The sequence below is a fragment of the Natator depressus genome, chromosome 4 (assembly GCF_965152275.1).
Source record: "Natator depressus isolate rNatDep1 chromosome 4, rNatDep2.hap1, whole genome shotgun sequence".
NCBI lineage: Eukaryota > Metazoa > Chordata > Testudines > Cheloniidae > Natator > Natator depressus.
The window spans coordinates 22,342,551-22,369,425 of record NC_134237.1 but is presented as its reverse complement, the minus strand read 5'-3'; the positions used below and the strand labels follow the sequence as shown (position 1 = coordinate 22,369,425).

The following is a 26,875-nucleotide window of genomic DNA, read 5'->3' as shown; positions in this document are numbered from 1 at the left end:
TTATTCGCATTAGTATAAAGCCATTAATGAGTTACACAGGTCATCCAAGAAGAGTGCAAATAAAACCTCTACATCATACCATATCATAATATATTCTGTATTCAAAAAGACTACTTCAAGAAATGATTAGGGTTTTAGAATGTTTTAGTGATATGCTGCTGATAGAGCAAGGTTCCATTAATTATAAGCTAGAGAGTGAGAGCGAACTTAGTACTAATACATATTGCTTTTTAAAAAGCATGTGTAAAATAGGTTTTTCCCAAATAAAATGCTAATGCAACAATACGTTTGTGTTTAAAGAGAAAAATGTCAGAGAATGCAAAAGTTAAGGTCTTCAGGGTAACCCTAACTCATCATCCCTGCAAAAGTGGCTGACGCATGTTGACAATATTATACATGTACAGAATGGGTGAGTTAATGTTACGAGAAAATTGATTTCTTAACTACCTGCCTTTTGTGATTTTGTGTGTCAAGTTTTTATAGCAACGATTCATGTAGACTGCACATATAATACTTTCAGTTACTAATTAGGCTATTAGATGTAGGCTACAAATGCACCATAAAATATTTACAGTAGGGGTGAATTAATGTTATTGTGAGAATCCTAACTTTTTGCATTCTCTGACCGGTGTGTTTAAATACAGAACTTTAATGTGACATTTGCACCAAAGAGTTTTGTATTTTTTCCCCAGTTTTCATAAATACATGCACCCCCCCACACACTTCATTGTATATACATCCAAACAGAATACACAAATGCATACCCAGATATATAAAAATAGATATACAGGGACACTTAAATGGGAATATATTCTGCTCAATAAAACCTCATACAAAACCAAAGAATTTGAGTATGATTGCAAATGATGACTTCAATGAGAACAAGACTCAACCGACTATTACCTGTAATAAGCATCCTTTGTAACACAGGGAACAAAAGCTAATAAGTGAATGAAAAATATTCCATAAAATGAGTATACATAAAAATTAACACTGTAAAAAGAAGAGAGTTATTTATTTGCATATTCTCTCTCCCACCCCTCATGGCTTGGTTTTAACTTTACTCCAGTCAAGATCAGTATGGCCATCATTTACTCATGCAAAGAAAAATATTGTTTCACTTTTCTCCATGATCTTGTTCTCTTTATTACAGTTTCTCCAACTATTCTGTATAAGACAAATCGATCCAGACAGCTATGTAGTGTCATATCAGAAAATTCCACATCTGTTTATGTTGACATGTCACATTAAGTTATGTGAAAAAACATGATGATGATGCCAACCGCAGCACAGTAGGGAAGTACCATTGGGGAAACTTGAAAATTTGTTGGCACAATATTATTTAAGAGACAACTGTTTTAAAAAAAAACCAAGAGAGAGCGAGCGAGCGATAACCCTGGGTTTACTGTTTACTCACTGCTCAAAAAACATGACTATTGATGTGACCACCTTACAATTCTTAAAGTATTCTGAAGTATACAGATTCTTATGATCCATAGACCAATCAAAGTATTTTATATCCAGCTTATCCCTATTTGAAACCATACAGTGATGGTATTTCACACACAGACATTATGGCTTAATTTTTGTAACTACTGTTTAATTACTAATAAATGTTTTCCCAAAAATTATGAGTTCACCTGATGTCCCTTATTAAGAATTTCAGTTGATCATGTCCCACAGCTGACTCATTGTAGACGAAGAGGTGTGGAAGGGGAAGAAATTAATGTCGATGTCACTAGTTTACTGCTCTCACAGGCAGAGTACACTGCCAATAAGCTCAGCCTCTGCTTAAGGGCTTCAATCCTGGAGATACAGTAGTTGGTGCTGGTTCATTATTAGTTTAATTTACGTCCCTTTACATGTATTTACAGGAGATGAAAAAATGATTTCCTTCAAATTCTGGTAACTCCTCCCATGACAAGTACACCCTATATTGAAAACACAATGTAAAAACTTATTTGATTAAAATCAATGCTAGTTGTATCAAGTGGAATGTGATTGGGCACAAGGTGGTCTGAACGTGAGAGATGCGGCATTGTGCTGAGGTGTTTTCTTTCATGGGCGTTATGGGCACTCCTTAACTTGCAGCTCAGGCCCTTAAAGATAAGCATCTCCTTCCCGAGATAGTGTCATCTTCTGTATACAAGACACCATAATTCATGAAGTAAACACGGCAAATTGTGGAAAATCCGCTGTCACTAGGGCAGCTTCAGTACTTTTATTTTTCCTTTTAAAATGCATTTTCTCTAGAATCTCAACAATTTCTCTTGGGATCCCAAAATGTCCTAGCTTTTGGTAGCATTTAACTCCTTGCCAAGAAATTAAAGGGACAAAGACGTTTCCAGTTTTACAGAGAGGGGCAATTCAATTTAAGAATGGGAGAGACAAACAGCTTTGCAAAGGTTTTCAGCTGGTAAAACATGAAAGAACAGGATCTTCTGGTAGAAAAATCCTGTCAGACACCAAGATCGATCACTCTAGCCTGAGATTTCGGATATTACATATATAGTTTGTCTCCACATCAATTCACAGCAATTTAAAATATTATTCACTTATTCAATGGGAAGCATGCACAAATTTGAATTCTAAGACACTTGATAGAGTCACTTTTTGTGGCTGATAGTTAGTTTTCTCCAACAAACAGTAGCAAAATGTGCAGTGTACCAGTACTCTGACCGTATGAAAATCACCTTGCTGAATGCATTTGTTGTAATCCCAAAATACTGAAGCAGTTACCAGGTTTCAACATTTCCCACGGATTTTCTCATCATTTCACAATTATGCAGCAGAATATGGTGGCACAGACATTGTTACCAATTCACAAAAAGAGATCAGGGCAGAGAAAAGCAAGGAGCAGAAAAATGACAAAAAAAAATTAACTTTTTTTTTTAAAAAAAAATCTTATAAATCCTGAGTTCTAGAGTGAGATTTGCAAGCATAATAAATCATGACAAACATTTTTCTTATGCAACACAGTTTCTTAAACTCAACAAGAAGGTCACTGTTCGTGGCCTTGATTCAGGAAAGCATTGACGCACGTGCTTAAATCCACGCTTACTCAGGAAGGCACTTAAGGAATGTGCTTATTTTTAAGCATGTGATTAAATCCCATTGCTTAAAGTTGGATACATTCAATTAATGTTTTCTTGAATAGGAATGCTTTTCTGAATTGGGGGCTGTGCTCATGGTTTTACGTATAAAACATTTTTTTTTTTTGCCGGACAAACTTCAAATTGTTTCTCTCTGAGTAACTATACCTCTCAATACACATTTAAAATTACTGCAGTTTCATGGAATTGAAGTCATGGTATTAAATGTGATTTAAATAAGAACAGAGTTTTGTAACTGAAGTATGCATGTTTGACATTCACAAGGATAGCTGACCCTAGATGTGTAAGACAAAACACTCAGGCCCCAATACTGCAATGAGATGTGCACAGGCAGACCCCTGAGTGTGCATGGAATACCAATAAATTCAATGAGGCTCTGCACAAGCTTGAAAATCCACATGCATGCACCTCACCCCAGAATCAGGGCCTTGCCGCCAAAGGGTGTCATATGCCGTAAGTATGGTAGGAAGCTGCTTGTATGGCTGTACCTACACTATGTTTGAGATTTAACTTCCAAACACTCTTTACCAATAATTGTTCAAGGCATAAAAAAATTCCAACGCACAAGCAAACTACTGTGTCTCCATATTCCACCAGTGACCCTCACATTTTATCATCATGTTTGTAGTTTAAACCTTTTCACAGAGCATAAAGATGCTATTTTCACACCAGGAAGAAAATTCTAATTTTCAATTAAATTACTTGCAGCATTCCCTGCTGATGCCCAACAATTAAAATATCAGTGTCAAGTTCTTTGCAAAGTTGTGTGCCTTTTGTCACATACCAGAACGCAAGAGTGACTTGCTTAGTCTATGATGATTGCAAACATAACTTCATTGTTAATAAGTGCACAAATGCCTTTTTAAAATATATACCGAAAGATTTCACATTGTACTAATATGTATCATCCTAGACGTGTTTGTGCCCATACTAATAGAAGTATATTGGAGCTGTTGGTAAAACAAGCAATTAACATGATATTGGGATGTTGTCAGGTAGCTGTAATTATCTTTTTCTGTTGCAGAAGGCATAAGAGAATCACTTAGGAGCAAAAAAAGAATGGTGTTCCACTAAATCCTATTAAATTAATGCATGAACATTGCACTATCAGTGGCAAACAGGCTGGTCAAAGTCTGAATACCAATAAAGAAGACAAAAATACTGTTTAATACAGCTACTTACATCATGACCTACAAGTTCAGTCTGTGTGGATTTATCTGCTTGGGAAGCAAGAGCCTTCTGTAAATGTTGGGCTTTCTCCTGCAAAACAAAACAACATATTGTAGGTGAGTCATATTCTCCTTCACTGGGCTTTTGAGCTACGAACATCCAGATAATAAGTGCAAAACTCATGCGCTGACAGCTGTTTGGAAATGGAGTTATCATGGCATTATTCTCACTGGGAGATTTGTTTTCCTGGTACTGTTATCTTATGTATCAACTGATCCATTTATTAAGTGGGCAGTGAGCTCAGAAACTGTGAGTATGTATGATTCAGGAGTGCTATGGGAATATCATTGCAATACGATGCACGGGATCCTTCTTCAGAAGCAGATTTAGGATTGTGTTAACCAAGCACTTCTGTGGATGCCACAAGCATATTTTCAGATAGAGAAGTTTGCAGCATACTACCCAGCAAAGCCAGATTCTGAAGGATGAGAAGGGATATTCATAGACTAGAGATGACTGGAACATTTTCAACAAAAATTCTCTCATTGAAATACACTGTTTCATTCAAGCCAACACATTTTTTGAAGACACTTCAATTTTGATTACATTTTCACTGGAAAAGTTTCTGAAGTCCAGGGTCAATTATTTGGTCAATAAGAAAGCAAGCAAGCAAGCAAGAGTACTGATTTTCTAAAAAAATCTGACTGCCACCAAGCTGGCTGCCTCCTGCGTGCCCCCTCATGGCCTAGGGTCACCCTTCAGGCAGCCTGCCTCTGTTTCCCCTTGGATTAGGGTGACCAGATGTCCCGATTTTATAGGGACAGTCCCGATTTTGGGGTCTTTTTCTTATATAGGCTCCTATTACCCCCCACCTCTGTCCCGATTTTTCACACTTGCTGTCTGGTCACCCTACCTTGGACTGTTCAAATCAACTTCACATCAGTCTTACCCTTGGTCTAAAATACCCCTCCATGGGGACTGGTTTTATTAATATAAAATAAATTCTAAACAAAACTGAACCTCCCCCTAGTAAACTCTATTCGTAACTCTTCCTCTCCTCAGGCCTTCCTGCCTGGGGCCTTTGCTGTCTCTCCACTGCTTGGACACAGTGTCACCACATGTCCCTACCTCAAGAACTTTCCTTACTCTCTGCAGACTCTGCCAGTTTCCTGTGCTTTGCCCACTTCATTGCAGATGGCTGGACTCTCTATAGGACAAGCATCCTGCTGTGCACCAGCAGTGGCTCTCTCTGTATTCAGGATGGGCTAGTTCCAGCCCTTAAGGGGCAAGACACCCGGTTACATACCCTCACTACTCCCCTCAGAACCTTCCCACCCCAAGGTGAACTGTACTTCTGGGAATGCTCCTTCCCCCCTGTTGCTGGCTATGTGATTGTGTGGGAGTTAACAGAAATACATGCTGGGCAGAAGTGGAGAAGCCCTCTTTTACCTGGACCAGGTTGAGCAGCATCCACCCTCCCACCGAAGGAAATAGTGAAATACCAGGTTTTGTCAGGATCTGCTGCAGGCACTAAGCTGGCTTCTCCCTTCTCGGGGGGGGGGGGGGGGGCTAGGAAGCAAATTTTCCTCTCACCGCCAGATTGGCCTAAGTGAAGTGTGTGTGGGGGGAAGGTTTTCAGGTTCCAGGGGAAGCTTAATTGGCAATGAACATGGAACGGGAATTAAGCTGTGTTGTCAGCTCAGTATGATGACCTGGGGTGGATGTCTAGCACAGGTCCTTTATAGGGACAGGATACAGAGATCAGATAAATGGATTGGTAAAGGATTTAAAGGAGGTATTTATTAAAAGAGCAGAAATTGGGGAGGCGGTTGGGGCTCCTATGGCATGGAAGGGAGCCAACCCCCCTCCTTTATAGCCCACCTTAATCCTCATTTGAGTGGGGAGATATGTTAAGGTCCCAGCAGTGGGTGGGCTGGGGACCAGGATGGGAAAAGGGGGAGGGCTGATGGAAGCCCTCCTGCCTCCAAGTATATATTGAAATGGTCAAGGAATTACCTACACTGTATGCTTTTTTCTAACCCAGAGAGTTAATAAAAGTTGCAGCCTACTTAAACCACATCCAGTGTCTCCTTATTTTAGTCCTTTGGGAGTGGGGAAAGCCCTCATAATACAACTTAAGTTCAGAAACATTTAACAGGTAGTAATAGTATAGCATATATGAGAGCAAGTCCATTAGAATCTTGACTCCTTTAGTACAGTAATAGACCACTTAAATGTCATCATTCAACAGAGATTTCAAAGCATGGCAGTATCTTTTTACACAATATTTCAACAACCCATAAGTCGCCTAAGCAATAGCATTCTTCAAATATCAGAATTAAATCAATTTAATAGTAATACCCATTCTTATACTTTCTCTTCTTTCTGTATATTTGAGGGATTTATACTAGTTAAATTAGTTAATTATGGGTGCAATATTTCAAAAGCAATTCTACAAAGTATATACTTATTAAAATTGTTGAGTAATAAGAGGATATTAGGGTCCTTAACACTACAATGTGTTCTTCCGATATAAAAGCACTCAATAAAACTGATAACTTGATACTGCAAATATAATTGTATACAGTATGTACTGTATCAACAGAAACACAGTATAATTCAGTGCAGTGATACTTCTGGAAACAAAAAAACCTCATAAGTCCCATTACATCCACACTACTAAAAGTGAACACAAAGTAGCATGACTTTGATTATAGAAAATAAAGTGAAAATTTGTTAAGGCATCATTGTAAAAATATTACCACATCGGCTTCCATTGGCCCAGAGCTCACTGAGCCTGTCCCATCCCGCCTCATGACAGCATTCTAAAGTGAAATAATCAGAAATTCCAGCTCACAGGTATTGATAGCCAAGTCTCCTTTGCAGTTGGATAATTTTGCCCAAAGACAAATTCTCCTTTACACGTTGATATTCATTTTTTCCTAAGTGCTTCCTTTCCAGATTCCAAACTCTCTCCTTCAGAGTTATCACTTTAGAAAATTCTATATCCAGAGAAGGTCTAATTTTGTAAACCACAGTTTATGAGATTTACAAATACTGTTATCTGAATACCTGACTATGATAAAGTATGGTTATTTAACAGGATTTAGACCCCCACATTTGAGGACTCAGTTTGGTCCTGCCTGTACCAAAAGGACTACACCATGTTATAGTCAAATTTGAAAGTTGTGCATTAGTACTGGTTCATAATATAGACATTTTTCTTTCACCATATAAGCTGGGCATCAGCTGACATGAGAAATATTATGGCCTAGCCCAATCTCTGCTCTAAGTAGCCCTTTTTTCTGCCCACAAACTCCCTCCATTGCTACCACTGGTGCAGCTCACATTAGTCAAGGGAAACAATCCTCCCCATGCACCCCTCACATAATCATGGATACATTCTTTTAATATAAGTGCATCAGATGATAACATTTCTGGATCGGCTAAGTAGAATGATTATCAGACCAAACAAGACTATAGCATTCTCTGGTGGAATCCTGTCCACACAGGTTCGGCCAAACTACCTAGTGTTTTCGAGACTTAAAACACCAAAGAGGCACAGCACTTAAAAAAAACAACAAAAAACGATGGATGTTTATGTAGCTGTTGTCTGTGCATGGACCTTAAACGTTTAGGCCCCTATCCAGCAAAGCACTTACACATGTGCTTAACTTTGAGCATATGAGCAGTCCCATAAACTTCATAGGGCTTCCCGAGTGCTCAGAATTAACCACATGCTTAAGCACTTTGCTGGGCTGGGGCCTTAAATGCAGTTATGTTAAGGTGCCATTATTAGTGAGGGACCAAGCAAGCCCTGCTCCTTGAGAAAAGGTCAAAATATATTTTTCTTCAGAGATACCCTGGCATAGGACATGGGGTGTTTTGCCTACTTTCCTCCTAATCCAAGGAAGAATACCTGTTATGCTAATTCCCATAAATACTGTACCATCATTACAGCCTGTGCTTTGGAAATTAGCACAGCGCCAATACTGAACTACCTGGAGTAACAGTGACACTATGTCTATTAGAATGAAGATCATTGATGTATTTAAAGAACTTCCTAGGTTCTACAGAGAACGTTACCATGTTTTATGATTAGGGCCCTATCAAATTCACGGTCTCTTTTGGTCAATTTCACGGTCATAGGATTTCAAAAATAGTAAATTTCATGGATTTCAGTTATTTAAATCTGAAATTTCACGGTGTTGTAATTGTAGGGGTCCTGACCCATAAAAGGAGCTGGGGGTGGAGGTTATTGGGGGGGGTTGCGGTACTGCTACACTTACTTCTGTGCTGCTGCTCGCAGGAGTGCTGCCTTCAGAGCTAGGCAGCAGGAGATTCGCAGCTGCTGGTCAGGAGCCCAGCTCTGAAGGCAGACCCACCACCAGAAGCAGCGCAAAAGTAAGGGTGGCACGGTATGGTATTGCCACCCTTACTTCTATGCTACTGCCTGCAGAACTGGGCCCTCAGTCAGCAGCCACCCCTCTGTGGCTGCCCAGCTCTGAAGGCAGTAGCACAGAAGGAAGGGTGGCATGGTACGGTATTGCCATCCTTACTTCTGCGCTGCTGCTGGCAGGGCGCTGCCTTCGGAGCTGGGTGCTCGGCTGACAGCCACTGCTCTCCAGCTGCCTAGATCTGAAGACAGCACAGAAGTAAGGGTGGCAATACTGCGACCCCCCTAAAATAACCTTGTGACTCTCCTGCAACTCCCTTTTGGGTCAGGACCCCCAATTGAGAAACACTGGTCTCCCCTGTGAAATCTGTACAGTGTAGGGTAAAAGCACCCAGAAGACCAGATTTCACGGTCTGTGATGCATTTTTTATGGCCATGAATTTGGTAGGGCCCTATTTATGATAGGGAACAGAGTGTGGGTGAGAGAGAATGAAAACTGACAAACTTTTTCCAAAAATATTTAAAAAAACCTGTAGATACTTAATGGATACTGTGACCAAGTTCCTCCTCTACCTTGGTGGGTCTTGCACTTATTGGCAGATTTGCTCGCCTCGGAGATTCATGGCAGCCCTTAGTTTGGCCGTTTTCGTGAACCCACAGCCAGGTCAACTCCTCCTGTGTCTGACCAGGAGTTGGCAGGTTTGGGGGGAACCCGGGCCCACCCTCTACTCCTGGTTCCAGCCCAGAGCCCTGTGGAATGCATCTGTCTAGAGTGCCTCGTGGAACAGTTGTGCGACAGCTACAACTCCTTGGGCTACTTCCCCACGGCCTCCTCCCAACACCTTCTTTATCCTCACCATAGGACCTTCCTCCTGGTGTCTGATAATGCTCGTACTCCTCAGTCCTCCAACAGTCCACGTTCTCACTCTCAGCCCCCCTAGTGCCTCTTGCTCCCAGCTCCTCCCACGCGCACCACAAACTGGAGTGAGCTCCTTTTTAAACCCAGGTGCCCTGATTAGCCTGCTTTAATTGATTCTAGCAGCTTCTTGATTGGCTGCAGGTGTTCTAATCAGCCTGTCTGCCTTAATTGTTTCCAGAAGGTTCCTGATTGTTCTGGAACCTTCCCTGTTACCTCACCCAGGGAAAAGGGACCTACTTAACCTGGGGCTAATATATCTGCCTTCTATTACTCTCCTGTAGCCATCTGGCCCAACCCCGTCACAATACCTAGAACTGTCAAGTTTTTTTTACACAAATTATTCAAGTTTCTGTGTTTCCTTGAATTCTTCCATCCCTACCACTCTGAGTAACAAAGCAGCTTTGCTCTTACACTTCAGTGATTTCATATGCAAGTGGTATGTTTAGGGGGAAACTTTTTTAAAATAATCTAATGATCCAATTCCTACCACCAAGTGTAAATGATGAGCAGTCTATTTTCCTCCAAAAGAGCTTCTAGAAATGTTGCTGGGTTGACTGGGAACCAGGACAGGTAAAGGGGAGAGCTGACAGAAGCTCCCCAGGTATCTATTGAAATGATTATGCAATTATCTGCTCTATTCACTTTCAGCTGCCAGGTACTCACAGATGTTTAAGAATAAAGTTGTGGCCTAATTAAATTACATCCTATGTCTCCTGTCCTTCTTCCGACATAGCCAGATAAAGAGCCAATCCCTACCACCAAATATAAATACTGAGTGGCATATTTTCCTCCAAAATAGCTTCTGGAAATGTTGCCACTGGCCTATGTGTAGAGTCTAGTATTTCTGAAAAGTTTAAGACACGACAATAAAAAGATTCACAATCAAAACCTACGTTTTCCTAGTGAATTCCATGTCTGGACCTTCCATGCATCATACAGAAAGTCTACCTTACAGCAGTGATTATGTCATCTGTTTAAATCATGCTACTCTGAAAGTTTAAGATTTTCAAGTAAAGCGCCAACCAACAGAGCAAAAAGATCAATTTCCAAGTGACTTTCATAAATATGAAATAGGGTAAGGAGAGATATTTAGCTAATGTTTGTTCTTATTGCCTCTTATTCTGAATTAAACACAACAACAAACCAAAAATGTCATTTTCAGTAGAGTGCACAAAATCCAGTGAGCTAAAGGATTGGCTTTCCCAAACTTCAGTCAATTTCCTTCCTCCCAAGAGTGATTCAACCATGTGTAGTTCATATCCAAGTGTCATTCATCAGAGATCCCAAAATTAGTATACAAGGGGGAGGGGAGACTGAGGGCTGTGTTTGCTTTAAGGTCATCTCACATTTTTGAAAGCCACATTCTCAAAAATGATGTAGAACATTTCACTAAAATAAACTTCACAGCATAGTTGAGTGCACATTTTCTTCCAGTTCAATGAGAGGTCGCCTATATTTATGTAATGACATGTTTTACTGGGAATGATCTCTCACTGCATCATTTTTTGCTGCTTCAATTATTGAAGCCACAAATGAAAATGACTCATTAACCAAAGCAAAAACCTTCTGCTATTGAACCACTTTCCTCCTGAAGGGTGAAACTGATATTGAAGTGCAGGTAGGGGGAACATACTGAATCTGATTTTGAGTAAAAACAACTATATATAGTTATGATATATCTCAAATTCTATGTACAACTGTGAAGGTTCCTCCCCCACTCTGAACTCTAAGGTACAGATGTGGGGACCTGCATGAAAAGCTCCTAAGCTTACTTTTACCAGCTTAGGTTAAAACTTCCCCAAGGTACAAATTAATTTTATCCTTTGTCCTTGGAATATCCACTGCCACCACCAAACTCTAACTGGGTTTACTGGGAAACGCAGTTTGGACACGTCTTTCCCCCCAAAATCCTCCCAACCCTTGCACCCCACTTCCTGGGAAAGGTTTGGTAAAAATCCTCACCAATTTGCATAGGTGATCACAGACCCAAACCCTTGGATCTGAGAACAATGAAAAAGCATTCAGTTTTCTTACAAGAAGACTTTTAATAGAAATAGAAGTAGATAGAAGTAAAGGAATCACCCCTGTAAAATCAGGATGGTAGTTACCTTACAGGGTAATTAGATTCAAAACATAGAGAATCCCTCTAGGCAAAACCTTAAGTTACAAAAAAGACACACAGACAGAAATAGTCATTCTATTCAGCACAATTCTTTTCTCGGCCATTTAAAGAAATCACAATCTAACGCATACCCAGCTAGATTACTTACTAAAAGTTCTAAGACTCCATTCCTGTTCTATCCCCGGCAAAAGCAGCATATAGACAGACACACAGACCCTTTGTTTCTCTCCCTCCTCCCAGCTTTTGAAAGTATCTTGTCTCCTCATTGGTCATTTAGGTCAGGTGCCAGCGAGGTTACCTTTAGCTTCTTAACCCTTTACAGGTGAGAGGATTTTTCCTCTGGCCAGGAGGGATTTTAAAGGGGTTTAACCCTTCCCTTTATATTTATGACAAACACCTATGACACTGTTTGTATTAATTTAAAAAAAAATCAGAGAATGTTTCACCAGGAATTACTACAGGAGAAGCACAGGGGGGACTACAGGCATCAAGATGGTAAGAGCAGACAGAGAGAAGATTTGTACCAAAAGTGAAAAACATGAATGTCTTTACGAACACTAACCTCAAGAAACAAAATAAAGTAAAATACTGAGAGAGAACGAAAAAAGGAATGTAAGAGAGGGAAGAAACATGAGCTACCTATTATCACTATTCATAATAAAAAAATATTGTCAAACTATTAAATTTAATTGAAAACACAGGCATACAGGCACACAGATATAATGGGATAGGATAGACCAAATGAAGCAGGGCGGTGGGCCCATCTGCGGTTTGCCTAAGGCAGCAAAATACTTAGCGAAGCCTCTGCTGTAGGTAAGGCACCTCAATATTGATGTAAAAATGATATCAAATTATTATAACATTTTTATTAGCTCATTACAAGCAAGGCTGTGCTTTTACTGAATATTAAGATATATTACAAGTGTGTTATAGCCAGGATGCTTAAAAATATAACAATATCAAATTACGTTTAGCTAGTTAGGTTGCAAAATGCTAAAGCTAGTTAAAGAAATTCCAACAAGTTTCTATATTATCTCCCAAGGACAAGCAAATATCAGAAAAGATAATCAAGGCTTTATAGGCATAAAAGTGTTTATTATCCTAAGAATGTTTATACAGACTCAAAACGTTGTATTTAATACTTTACCTTGCTCAAATTTTATACTATTTTCTATGTGCTATGTTTAAAAGATATATTGTGTTTTGCAAATATCTAATAGATGCTTAATTGCTATAAAGTGGGACTATACCAACTCCCCTTTTTGTTTCAAAGCAAAAAATAAGTTTAAAACTACAGAAAGAATTTGAGAAATATCCTTATTGAAATTGATTTATTTTGTAAATACACAAAAGACTTCATTCTTTAAAGTTGGAGAACATTTATGATGGGAAACGTATTGCAGAAGCTATTGGTTACGTCCAACTTATGTTTCCGCTTAAAGAGGAAACCTTTTTTGTCTCTCAAGTGCTTAAGATAGGATAAGTTTCTTCTGGTATTTCCGAATTTGTTCTATCTAAATGCAAGGCTTTATATAACTGCTAGATATAATAATTATATGATAAGATGTTTTATATACAAACATAGTAAGGTCATTTGATGCTATAACTTGTTACTAATATAAGAAGCTATTTGAATACAGAAATATTTATATTCATTCGGAAATTATTTATCTGACACTGCTTAAGCAATCTATCATCAAACTCCTGAAGACAAGGAGAAGGGTAAAAATAAAAGACAATGACTTCTTTGATGACCATTTAAGCTTAAAGACACTCTTTTAAGAACTTAATTTTAAAAAGAACTATTTTGAGAACTAAAAACTTTTATATGAAAAACATTATTGTTTGGACTTTTTCAAAACAGAATTTCACTTCCTGTCAAACTCTAACAAAAGAATATCTCAGAAAAACCAAACGTTTAAAGTTAAATTAATTCTCTCTGATGCTTTCCTGCCACACACACACACAACAGGGGAAACTAGAAATGTGGCATATTCATTAGGCAGACTGCATATCCAGGAGCTGAAGATATCACCATAAAGTCACTGATCCAACCGAAGAGTGACAGCAACCAATTCCAAACCTGAACAACCCAGAAAGAGGCACTCTTTCCTAAAATTTCATGGAAACAGGAAGACGGGCATAAAAATACTCTGAATTGACCACCACATACTCCCCCTCTGATTCCCTTCTGAGACAGCAAGAATTTCACAATCCATCCTGTCTATCTCTACAAATCAACTGCCACAAACAGGTAAGAAAAACACAGAAGACTCAAGAAGAAACCAGCCCAATGAAAATTTCCCTAAGACTTCAACAGGGACTGATGAGATAAAGTTAACTAAGACTACCAAGGATTAGTCTTGTAATGATTTTATTGGTTTATGAAACTGGTTTATAACTTTAAAAATTAACAGTTTCTTCTGTTTAGAGTACCAGGGATGTTGAGACCATGGATTCCAAGTGAGGAGACAGAGGCTAGAGATTGGTACACAAAGAAATAGTAGGAGTTGGCTGGATTTAAAGTTCTTAATATTCATAATTGGCACATAAAAGAATACCTGTAATTAAAATATTATGAGTCACATGCCTGAGTTGGCAGTTGGGGAAAACCAAAAAAACCCCAAACAGTTGAACTATTTGTTGTTCCTCTAAACTAAATATTTACTATTTTTTAAATAAAATTACTTGGGATCTAACAATTAAAATTACCCCTTTCTACCGCACATTACATTACATGCAGTCCCCAGTACAAGTAATTTATCAGTGAAGACAGAGCTTGACACAGTCAAAAGAGCCACAGCTCTGCCTAGAGTACTTCCTGGTTCATGACTCAGTAACTCTTTCAACAAGGAAAGAGAAAAGCCCTTCATTTATAGGACCTAGACCAGTTTCTTTCTAGTTCTGCTACACTGAACCAAGACATTGTGGCTGATGGAGTACAGTTTTCACTTCATGATAATAAGGAAAGTACATTCTGAATAAAATATCATAATAAGGGGAGAAAAAACTTCTGCGGGAAATCAGGCTAAGTCCAAACCTTTGAGAAACGCTGTCGGTTTAAACAAAGATTTACCCCACTCAACAATATAGTAATGATACAAAATAGGAGAAATCAACCACCAGCCCCAGCACTGTAAGAAACTGATTTAAAAGGTGAGGATGAGAAGCCTACCTCTTCACTCACCCACCGATGACCCTGAATTTCAGCAGAGGCAGAAGTGACTGCAGCTGTTGCTGACGGTGTCAGCCGACAGGAAGTCAGGTGGGGAACACAGTTTACACGGGAAGTTGGGAGAGATGCTGTTGTGATAGAGGATCATACAACACAGCTCTACAGCCATGCCTCGCTATCCCACAGTTCTGGGACAGTGGCTGTGACTGAAATTACACAGGATAGAAACTGTAAAACCGATGACAATCCTGCAGAGGTTAGGACTGATGGTTATCATAACTGGAAAGAAGAGAGTTACTGACTGCAATTAACTTTCCAGCAAGATATTTATTCATTAGATAGAAGTTGCAACACACCAACACCCCAGCACCAAGGGAGGGAGGGAATTCTGCCCTGCTAACATAATTTTCCCTCTTATTTTAGAAACATTGTGGCTAGACATACAGTGGACAATGACCGCTACCTGTACTAAAGTTGGAAAGACCAAGGAAAGCAAATGAGCAGGTAATTGTAATATTCTATATAATTCAGAAGTACCTTATGGACTATAATATCCACATTTTCACATTTTTTTTTTACGTTCAATGCTACAATGCAGAGCAACATAAAATGAAACACTGGAGGAATCCAATATCTTATTGGAAAGCTCTGTCTGTCAGCGTTCCACAAATACATCTCTAACGATTAGCAGAAGCTGCTCTTAAGTACAAACGACACATGAGAGGTCCCCTGCTATTTATATGCATGCTTACAGACACTACCTGAATCTGGTTTTATTCAACACTTTCTATAAACCTATATCAAGTGTCAAGTGCTTTATTCTTGTTGCGAATCAGATTCTAATCATCTCAATTCACCCCCAAATCTTGAAAATTAGTGCTTTAAGAAGGCATTGGGAGGAGGGAAGCAAGAGAGAAAGACAAGGCACATAACCAGGAAGTCAGAAAATGAGAGCAGCTTTGAAGAACCATTTCTACTGGCAAAGCAGGACAATTACGTTAGCTCCAAACTTAATATAATTATGGAATTTTTAAAGCCAAACAAAAACAGTGCTTCTAAGCATGTCTTGACTAAGAGCAGACATTTTTACAAGTTTTAAAAGATGTAAAAATAGATAGTTTTTATACAAAAATTGAGCTAAATAATGCATTTGCTTCTTATAACGTCCTTGTTTCACGCATTGAAACACTTCAAGATTTGGCTTAAGATTGATTTTGACTGTCAGCATTTTTTTTTGATTAAGGATACCACATGATGACTTTGACCAGATGGAAAGCAGAAACAACTTAAAAGTATTTGGGGACATCAACTTTGAAAAAAGACACTCAGCGTTGCGTGTCTGGGACGCACGAGAACAGAGGAAATGGTCCTGTGGCAGAAGTACGCTATTACAGATCAAAGCCAGCTACTTGACTAAAAGTAAAGTGCCTGACTTTATTACCGAAGTGCCAGTATATTCATTCGTGATCTTCTTGTGGCCTTGGTATTTATCCACACACCTCAAATCCTGGAACATATATGACTGACTGGTTTATCATGTTGCTCCTCTGAAATGAAGAAAATGAAATGGTTTTTAGTAGCTTTGGCTGTGAGCATGTTCAAGCCATGCTGCTTTGTGCTCTCTTGTATCATCTAATTCCGTGTCAATCCAGGACTGGGGCCACTTGTCTCATTTTTCAACTTGAAGTGTCCAAAACTAGAATACTTAGAGAGTTAGATGGCCTCATGTCTTCAAATTAATAAAAGAGTAGAAAAACCTAAAAAAGCTCCAACTGTTTTGGATGCTTCAGAAAGGTTTCAGCCAGCACAGCTGCAGTTTCCTGGCTAAGCAATCTATTTTGTCTAGTTCGTAACATATCAACAATTTTTGTTTTTTTGCCCATCCACAGTTGGTTCAAACTTCTTCTTACCTGGAGATTAAAAATGTCTCTGGGGCCTGTCTTTTATTTTATATCCATCTCTCTTTATAGTCTTACTATCTATTCTGTTTCCATGGACTAAATATGTTATCATATTGCTTTCCAATGAGTTTTATGATTACCGTAAAACAAATTACATAATCACCCACTTTAAACTGAGCATTTCCACAGACATTAAGTTTACAGTGTCTATGATATCTCTATTTCCAAAATAACCACCACATAGAATAATATGGTTTTGATAGGAGGGCCAGGTAAAGTATCAATACATTATCAATAGATTCAAATACAAATATCTCAGGGGACCACATTTAAAATACACCTGTCCCTCCAGCATGGCTAAAAATGGCTTGTTTTTGCAGTATAAAATGGACCTTCCCTGTGTCAGCACAGCAAAAAGTCTTTATGAAAATCTGGCTCTGTATCTGCCATGACTGTTAATCATTTCCTGGGCTCTATATTTTGTTGTTTATTGACTGTAACCTAATGTCAGATTCTACGATCCCCTACAGGAGGACAGAGCTTGTCTGCTGAGACACCCTAAATTCAGGTTCTAGAACTATGCATTAAATTTGAGGGTATTTTCTATTGGGTCATGCTGGCAGGTTGGCCCAATTATCCCCACCCAGGCTAACAGGTTTAGAATATCTGACCTATGGGAAAGGTTATAACAACTGGGTAGGTTTACTCTAGAGAAATGAAGACTTAGGGGGACACTGGTAAAATCTTCAAATATGTGAAGGATTGTTATGAAGAGGACTGATCATTTCTCCTCCATGTCCACTGAAGGTAAGACAAGAAATAATGGGTTTAATGTACAGCAAGAGAGATTTAGCTTAGATATGAACAAAAACCTAACTATAAAGGTTGTTAAAGTTCTGGAATAGGCTTCCTAGGGAGACTGTGAAACCCTTATTCTTGAAGGTTTTTAATAACAGGGATGCTCCAGGTTTACTTGGTCACGTCTCAGTACAGGGGGCTGGACTTGATGATCTTTTGAAGCCCCTTCCAGCCCTACATTGCTATAATTCTGTAATGCAGGTGAATGCCTCTATGGGTCAAAGGAAACCAGAAGAGAGGACATCTTGGTAGGAGTTCTCAGGTGTAGCCAGGCCCTGGAGAGAAGCTTGAGCTGAGGTTTATGTTCTCTTATTGCTTTTCAATTACTACAAAAGTCAAAAGCACAGAACGGAGAAGAGTTTGGACAATAACTCACGCTCCTATGTGTTCTGCAGACTCCAGGACTTGCTTTTTGAACATCTCACTCATAATATCAACACTGGTTTCATGTATTTGTTTACATTTTTTCTTCATGGACAGTTTTAGGGCACTCAACCTCCTAGAAAGCTTCAGTATTTTGATTTAAATACTGAACTTGAGAGTCACCATTTGAACATAAAAGACTAAGAACAAGACTCCCATGTTCTAATCTTGGGCAAGTTATTTCACCAGTTGGCCTCATTTTCCCCCTTTATCTGTACTAAAAATATAATAAACTTTACTTACTATTGTGCCTTTGGATCTTTATATAACAATACCATGTGAAGAAACATGGCGCAGCTGGGTTCTAAATAACCATGCTTACTAAATAACAAACGAACATGCCAGGCCTAACTACCTGTATGCTGCTGCTCTGGTTTCTCATGGCTTCTAAAAACATAAATATACGGTAAGCACCACTAGAAGGCTCATCAACTAGTTAAAAGGTTACCTACCTTATTTATATACACTTACTCAACTCATAGGAGTTTTGCAAAACTAGTTGATGTTTGTAAAACATTGAAAAAATGTAAAGCTCTATGCACATGACAAGTATTCTGTCTCGAGGGAAAGAGATGCCTCTACATTAGATTTCTATTTAAATGCAGTATCCAGGTGTGAAACATGAAAGTCTAGAGAAAGAAAAGCCAATTTCCATGCTCTTTACTGTGGACAGTTTTTATAATCATTCCCCCACCAACTCTCCTAGCCTGAAGGAAAAGGTCATGAACACATTTCATAAAAGAAATAATGCAACTTCAAAGGGTGTGTTTATCATGGAAGAATTACGTTTTTAAAAGATTTGACACACTGAATGACACAATACGGCTTTTAATGCCAAAGGGAAGGATCAGCAGCCATTAAAAATCCCATTGTGGGGATATCTGCTTGCACTGTGCAAAGACCTACCAGTATGTTTGCGTTACATAGATGGTTTGTTTTGCTTCGAGTTTCGAGGTCTCTATAATCCCCAACGTTCTCTACACTTTCTCAAGTGCCAAAAGTCCCCACCATTCCCCATCCAGCTGCCCAAACCTCCAGCTTCTTGCTGTTAACTTCAATACCAGAGTTACTATGTATATTGTCATGACAAAGATCTTCAATGCGAGGGGTCAATACTCTGCTGCATTGCATAGTGTAGTCACTTACACTCACCTTGCTCAATTATAAATGACTACTTTAAAAGTAGGGCAGAGGAGAACAAGGCTTTGAACATCTGCAATACAGAGACAGCATGAAATAAATTGAATATAAAACATAAGGGAATACTGTGCTGTTGTTAATTATTTGTATTCGTGTAGCACCGGTTAGGACCCCTAAACCAACTGAGATTTTGGGCCCATTGTAGCAGGCACTGTACAAACACACAATGAGAGAAAGTCCCTGCCCTAAAGAGCTTACACTTAAGGAATGATTTGTTATCAGTAAAATAATGGCACTGAAGAAAACTGGAAAATTTAGCCAATCACTTCTACTGTAGCTTTAAAAAAAAAAAGAGGAAAAAGAAGAGAAAACAAGTACAATCAGAAAATCTCTGCAACCAAAAAATTAACAGTCTGATACATTATCCAGCATATTATAAGAATGGCTACACTGGGTCAGACCAAAGATCCATTTAGCCTAGTATCTTGTCTTCCGACAGTGGCCAATGCCAGCTGTTTCAGAGGGAATGAACAGAACAGGTAATCTTCAAGTGGTCCATCCCCTGTTGCCTATTCCCAGCTTCTGGCAAACAGAGGATAGAGACATCATTCCTGCCCATCCTGGCTAACAGCCAGCCATTGATGGACATATCCTCCATGAATTTATCTAGTTCTTTTTTGAACCCTGTTACAGACTTGGCATTCACAACATCCTCTGGCAAAGAGTTCCACAGGTTGACTGTGAGGTGTGTGAATAAGTACTTCCTTTTGCTTGTTTTAAACCTATGGCCTATTAATTTCACTTGGTGACCCCTAGGTCTTGTGTTAGGAGGATAAATTACACTTCCTTATTGACTTTCTCGACACCAGTCATGATTTTATTGACTTCAATCATATCCCTCCTTAGTTGTCTCTTTTCCAAGCTGAAAAGTCCCAGTCTTATTAATCTCCTCATATGGAAGCTGTTCCATATCCTAATCATTTTTGTTGGCCTTTTCTGAACATTTTCTAATTCCAATATATCTTTTTTGAGATGGGGCGACCACATCTGCATGCAGTACTCAAGATGTGGGCATACCATGGATTTATATAGAGGCAATATGATATTTTCTGTCTTATTATCTACCCCTTTCTTTATGATTTCCAACATTCTGTTCGCTGTTTTGACTGCCGCTGCCCATTGAGTGGATGATTTCAGAGAACTATCCACAATGACACCAGGAGTTATCAGTTATCATTTGTTTATCTTTATTAAAGCAGAATGCATCTCACCTGCTGCAAACATTCTGTTATAGATGTTATCTGCTTAAGTACAATTTTGAATGAACTTTTCTCATTCTATTATTTGTATTAATTTGTATTATGGCTGCATCTAGAGATCCCAGTGCAGATTGGGGCCCTAATGTGCCAACCACCATGCAAATACAGAGTAAGAGAAAGTTTTTGCCCTGAAGAAATTGTAATCTAAGTTGACAAGGCAAAGGGTGAGAGAAAGGAGATTCTATTATCCAATTTTTATTTTACTTTATTTTTTTACAGATAGGGAGCAGAGACACAGGGATATTAAGAACTTGATCCAGCAAAGCACCTAAGAACACTTTTAGCTTTGACTATGTGAGAAACTCCATTGAGTTTATTGTAATTACTATTTGCTTAAGTTGATCTAAGCTATTAAGCACATGCTTAACAGGAAACCAAGCGACTTGCCCAAGGACACACATGGATGTCAGCGGCAGAGTTGGAAATTGAACTTGCGTCTCCAGAGTCCCAGTCAAATGTATCAGCCACGAGACAACCCTTCCTTATATATCTCACAATGCCCATCAATCTGCTCTTTATTGAGCTGCAAAGTCCCCTCTCACTTATTGACATTTGATTTTCATTTTTTTTATTAGAGCTCTGTCTGTCTTCAGCAGGAGTTGGATCAGGCACATCAATATGCCCCTCATAATTATCATGGCAAATCCCCATGGGACATACTCTCCTTGCAGTTTGACTCGGGTCATGCTCAGTCTCTAGCGAGTTCGTTCAAGTGGTCTGGCTGGATATTCACATAAAATCCATCAATGGCAATGATACAGTAGCACCAAAACTTTTGGTGACCATATGCTCGTCAGCTGTATGGTGGCATTCCTTGGCAAACGCAATTCGGAATTTGTTGGTCTTCCTTCCTAATATGTCCATACCAAACAAGCCATCAAACGAAACCAGTGTTGATTGAGGTGCTCGCTGAATTCAGCTTCAAAATAGCCTCACTTCTGATCTGGTCCTGCCATTAAATATGGAGCAGCTGATGAAGATGACAAGAATCAAAAACGTCAAACCAGTGCCCTTCCACCTTCTTCACTACCCATGTTTCAGATCCATTCAACAGAGTTAGCATAGTTGTAATTCTATAGAATCCTTTGTAGAAACCTTGATATCACATCTTGATGGTGAAGGACAGTAGTAGCATAAACCTGATGGTATTTCATAAAATTGGCATGCAGAGTTTGTAGAAAGTCAGCACTGTATATTCCATTTCTACTTCCCTAAGGCCAAACTCACAAACTTTGATGCTATTAGATATCCTGGAATCTTAGCCACTATGCCCAAGGAGTTAAACACAACGTAACTGTACACTTTAAACTGCCCCTTAAAGCTGTGAAGCTCGTTAGCACACACGTTACTGCTACTTAGGCATAACAATTGCAACTATCTTAATTTTAAAAGATTAAGGCTTTTATCAAGGCTCACATGGATAACATTTTAAACTCTCACACTCCAGTTGAAGTTGAATATTTCTTAAATAAACAGACTAAAAAGAGGGGAAAGACACTTTATGACAATGACCTTTCTATGGAAAATACTAAACCTCAAACAATCTTATGCTGTTGAAATAATGTACACACAACCTGCTTTTTGGATGTTTGCAAACCATTTCTCCTGTTATTTAAACTAATCAAGAAGGATCCATTTTTATTTTAATCACAACATGTTTCTCTGTTTACATGGAGGCCTCTCCTAGGCACTAGAGACTAGCAGAACATCCCAGAAAATTAAACTAGCACAAATGGCTGCCGGTATATGCTATCTGTGCTATTTTTCTTCACATTAAAATATCTCTGCCACAATCTCTTGGCCCTTTGCACAGTCTCTACCTTGTGTTTACTCTGTCCAGTCCTGAAGTCCTTAGAGAACACTTTTTAAAACTTTTTTTAAAACTAACAAAACAAAAATGGATCCTTTTTTAGTTTGTCTATGGAGTTAACATGATTCTCTCTTCCACGTAAGCCTTAGAATCAAATTCTGCCAGTTAACTTCAATGGGAGTTGTGCATGGGGCCAAGGGGGAAAAATTCTCTCAGTCTCATCAAATTCTGTTGTGTAAAATGGAATCTCAGAAATCCAAAGTCAGGTCAGACCCTCAATGTTGTTTGAAATAATATTTTCTTCCTAAAACTATTGACTAAATGCCTAAGCCAAAAGGCTCCCATTGACTGCAATTGTCTTAAGATCAGGCCATCGGGTCTTCTCCTGCTTTCTAGAGAAGTCAAGGAGAATTTTGTGACTGAACTTCAGTGAAGACAAGATCAAGAACTGAATTGTTCCTCATAATACAACCAACTCAGTTGGTTCCTACGACTTGTTACCAGGACAAAATAATCAGACAGAAAAATATTCTACTATTCTCTCATCATAACTGAGCAGCTAGGATTTTTTACATGTACTATCATAGGACTGGAAGGGACCTTGAGAGGTCATCCAGTTGAGTCCCCTGCGCTCATGGCAGGACTAAGTATTATAGTATTAGTACATCAGACTATTACTACCAGCAATTTGAAATAACTGGGAGAAGGCAATCTGAGTCTAATAAGGAGTAGAGTACATTCCAAGTGAAGTCTTCAAAAGTTGTTTTTGTAACGACACTGCTAAGAAGAATGGAAAAATCTACTTAAATTTAAGATGAAGCAAGCCGCATAAAAGAACGAATGAAAGATACAGATCTAGAAAAGGTCACCACTTACTGTAAGGTGTTTCTTTTACATGTAAAAGATACTGCTTTCAGTCTGTGACATTATAATATAAGCAGTATGTGCCCTGCAAAAATTGCCCCGTGCCATGTGGATACAGTGGCGTCTACAGTTAGGATATACCAGTACTTCTGTAACAGCCTTTGGACTTTGTGCAAAGAAAGGGCTCCTTTGCCAGAGCAGCATTTGTCTGGCTATACCGAAGGAAGGACAGGAGACATTTGACATGAATTTAATCAGGCCGCACCTTTATTATTAGATGTCTGGGACTATCTGGCAGATAACAGCGTACAGTGCAGATAACCCCATGTTTATTCCGTAATTACCCAGGAGCTTCTACCAGCTCCCCCTCTTTTTCTATCCAGGTCTCTCCAGCAAATTCATTGCAGGACCTTACAATCCCCCACCCCCACCGCCCAGTGGGAGGGTTCAGGTGGGCTATTATAATGGGGGGTTGGCTCCCTGCAGTACCAATCATAGGAGTCCCCAATCCCCTCCTCCCACCATTCGCTCCTTTAATGAACACCTCTTTTTAACTCTTTTTCCAAGCCATTTATTCAGTCACTGTATACTTTCCACCTCAGCCTGCTCCGTGCAAAAGGGATGTTTAAGGCACAGGGCTGCCCCTTTTAAACCCTTTATTCCCAGGGGATGAGACAGTGACCATGCTGACCATTTTGATCCCCCCCCCGCCTCAAACCTCCGCTTAAAGGTGCAGAGCGGTCGTTCACACAAAGGGCTCAGCTCTGGTTTCAGTTCTGGTGTAAATGCAGAGTAATCCTATTGAAAACAATGACATTATTCCAAATTTAAACAAATATAAATGAGAACAGAATCTACCCCTAAATAATTAATGCACACGGCATTTCCCAGGGATTGTCATCTTAGAGGAGGGAATCCAAAGTGAATTATTCAAAGGACATACTGTGGTTAAAAATCCTATATTATTATTATGGTGATTTATTAATGTTATGGTAGCACCTAGAGTTCTCATTGTACTGGGCACTCTTCAAATAATAGAGAGACAGTCCTTGCCTGACAGAACTTGCGATATAAGCCTATATTTTATTGAAGTCTGTTTTAATCAGGCCAGAAATTATTAAAGCCAATTTTATGTTGTTAGTCTATTTTTCACATTTCATAGAGTAGAAACACAGAAATAGACTAATCAGTTTCACTTGTCTCGTCACTTTCCGATTCATCTGAACTAGAACACAAATTTACTGCAGTGATAGCAGCAAACATTGTAAATGAACTTTTTTAAATTCAAACCATCTCCAAAAGGTTCCAATGATTCCATTAAAAAAACCCAAAGAATGAAAAGGTTTCTATTTATATTAAAATTTACAATTCTTTTAAAATCAAAGTTTCTGTTTTGAACCTGTTTTGTCACTAAAATGCCACTATTCTCCCCCGCAAAAACAAACAAAAATCCCGCCATATGCATTGAGATCTGTAATATAAAACAGGGCTATTCAACTATATTTTATCTGAAAGTATATTTCTGTTGACCAAGATTTTCTTTTGATCTTTCCTTCCCATCGCTGAATGCACAACATTCATGTAATGTCGTTGATGCTAGCATCAGCCATTTTCCACATAGAGATTTAATGACAGGTGTATGAGTCTGTCTGATTGCAGGAATCATTGCACTAAGTGTATTCCAAAGTGCTATTAATGTTTACTGAAGGCTCCTGGCATTAATTAAACCTTACACTGCTATGTGCTTACAATATTTTTACAGCTTGCCTTATTGAGAAAAAAAGTTTCAAGACTGTATAAACATGAAACACAGAATCATAGAAATGTAGGGCAGGGAGGGACCTCAACAGGTCATCTAGTCTAGTCCCTGACACTGAAGCAGGATTAATAATTATTATCTAGACTAATAATTTAGTCTAACCTCTTCTTAGGAACTTCCAATGACTAAGATTCCACAACCTCCCACAGGTAATTAATTCCAGTGCTTAACTACCGTTAGGGATTTTTCCTAACGTTTAACCTCAATCTCCCCGTAATGGGTTCCCCCCAGGGTGCCACCTGGAACTGCGGTACCACTGAGCCATCTGGGCTCACTCTCAAACTGTGACAAGCTGCAGACCTGCTCCCGGTCCTGCACTTCCACCAGCATTCACACAGGTAGAGACACACGCAGCTACAGTTACATGCAGGCTGACCAGCCACTGCATGAACCAACAATAGAGAGGCTACAGCCAAAATAACCACCAGCTTCCCAGCCTAGGAGTCCAGAGCTGTACCATCCTGCCCTTGTCAAAACCCTGACCAGTATGAATTTATTATCCAGTTCGCCTCCCCCACAACGTGGAGAGGAAATGCAACAGCCTTTGCCCCTTGAGCTAAGATTTCCAAGCAATTCGTTCAAACTCATTGGTTCAGATAAAGCAAAAACAAGTTTATTAATTACAAAAAGATAGATTTTTAAGTGATTATAAGTGATAGCAAACAGATCAAAGCAGATTACCTAGCAAACAAACAAAAACGCAAACTAAGTTTAACATACAAGATAGATTGGATATGAATTAGCAGCTCTCATCCTGTCTGATGATACGAGCAGGCTTGCCGATTCTTAAGGGACAAGCTCATTTTCTCTGCCGTTTGGGATATCCACCCCCATTCCAAGTCCTTTTCCTTAGGAGCTTCTCTTAGGTGTTGAATTGTCGGGGAGTGAAGAACAACAGATAATGTCACTCTCTGCCTTATATAGCTTTAGCATATGGAAGTAACTCTTTGTTCCAAAATATAGACATCCCAAAATGGAGAGTCCAGAGTCATGTGGCCTGGTCACATGCCCTTGCATACCTTGCTGAGTCATAGCAGCCCTTACACACAGGCTTTCTGGAGGTTCTCAGGAAGGCTTACCCAGGTGGGAGATGAGCTTCTCCTAAGGCCTATTGTTTTCCCTAAAGGTCCATTACCTTGAATAGACTCTTCACAGCTGGCTATCTAGACTAGAAGCATTTTGCCTAGTGGGTGCCACCAATGTATAACTACATTTGAAATACAGACACACAGTCCTATTCAAAACTTCAGATACAAAAATGATGCATGCATAAAAAGATCATATTCAGCAAATCATAACTTTTCCAATGACACTTTACATGACCCATCTTGTACAAAACGTATCATAATTATGCCATAATCATAACATCACTATGAAAAATATGGGGTGCAGTGTCATACTGCCTCGCTGCTATTTAAGCCCATTACTTTTTGCCCTGTCCACAGGTGAGAAGGAGAACAATTTATCATCCTTCTCTTTATAACAACCTTTTTGTACTTGAAGACTTATGTTCCCCCTCAGCTGTCTCTTTTCCTGACTAAACAAACCCATTTTTTTCTTTCAGGCTGGGGTCCCCATTGACTATGGGCTGTAGTTTGGCGATACCCCATATGGGTTCCAGTGTTGGGTGGTAGGCGACAACTAGACATGTGTGGTCAGAGTGAGTTTGATTTCTTTATTGAAGCAGGTCCTCTCGGGGTATTTGGGTTGCCTGTAACATGATGTGATCTTCTTTTCTGGTGGACTGTCCTTGTTTGGTGAAAACAGTTTCGAATGTCTTATGGTGTACATTCCAGCTTTCTCCTCGGAGCATCTGAGTGGTATCTGAGTGCCGGGCTGTAGTTAA

General features: G+C 39.2%; 1 protein-coding gene across 5 annotated transcripts in view; it reads right to left on the bottom strand.

Annotated features, from left to right (window-relative positions):
- The window catches only part of CCSER1 (coiled-coil serine rich protein 1), a 1,076,341-nt gene that overhangs the window by 388,969 nt on the left and 660,497 nt on the right, over positions 1–26,875 (bottom strand). For all 5 annotated transcript variants that reach the window (XM_074950590.1, XM_074950591.1, XM_074950592.1 and 2 more), the window contains exon 9: positions 4,296–4,373. In XM_074950590.1, the coding sequence (XP_074806691.1) occupies positions 4,296–4,373 (78 nt within the window). The remainder of the gene's footprint in view (positions 1–4,295; positions 4,374–26,875) is intronic.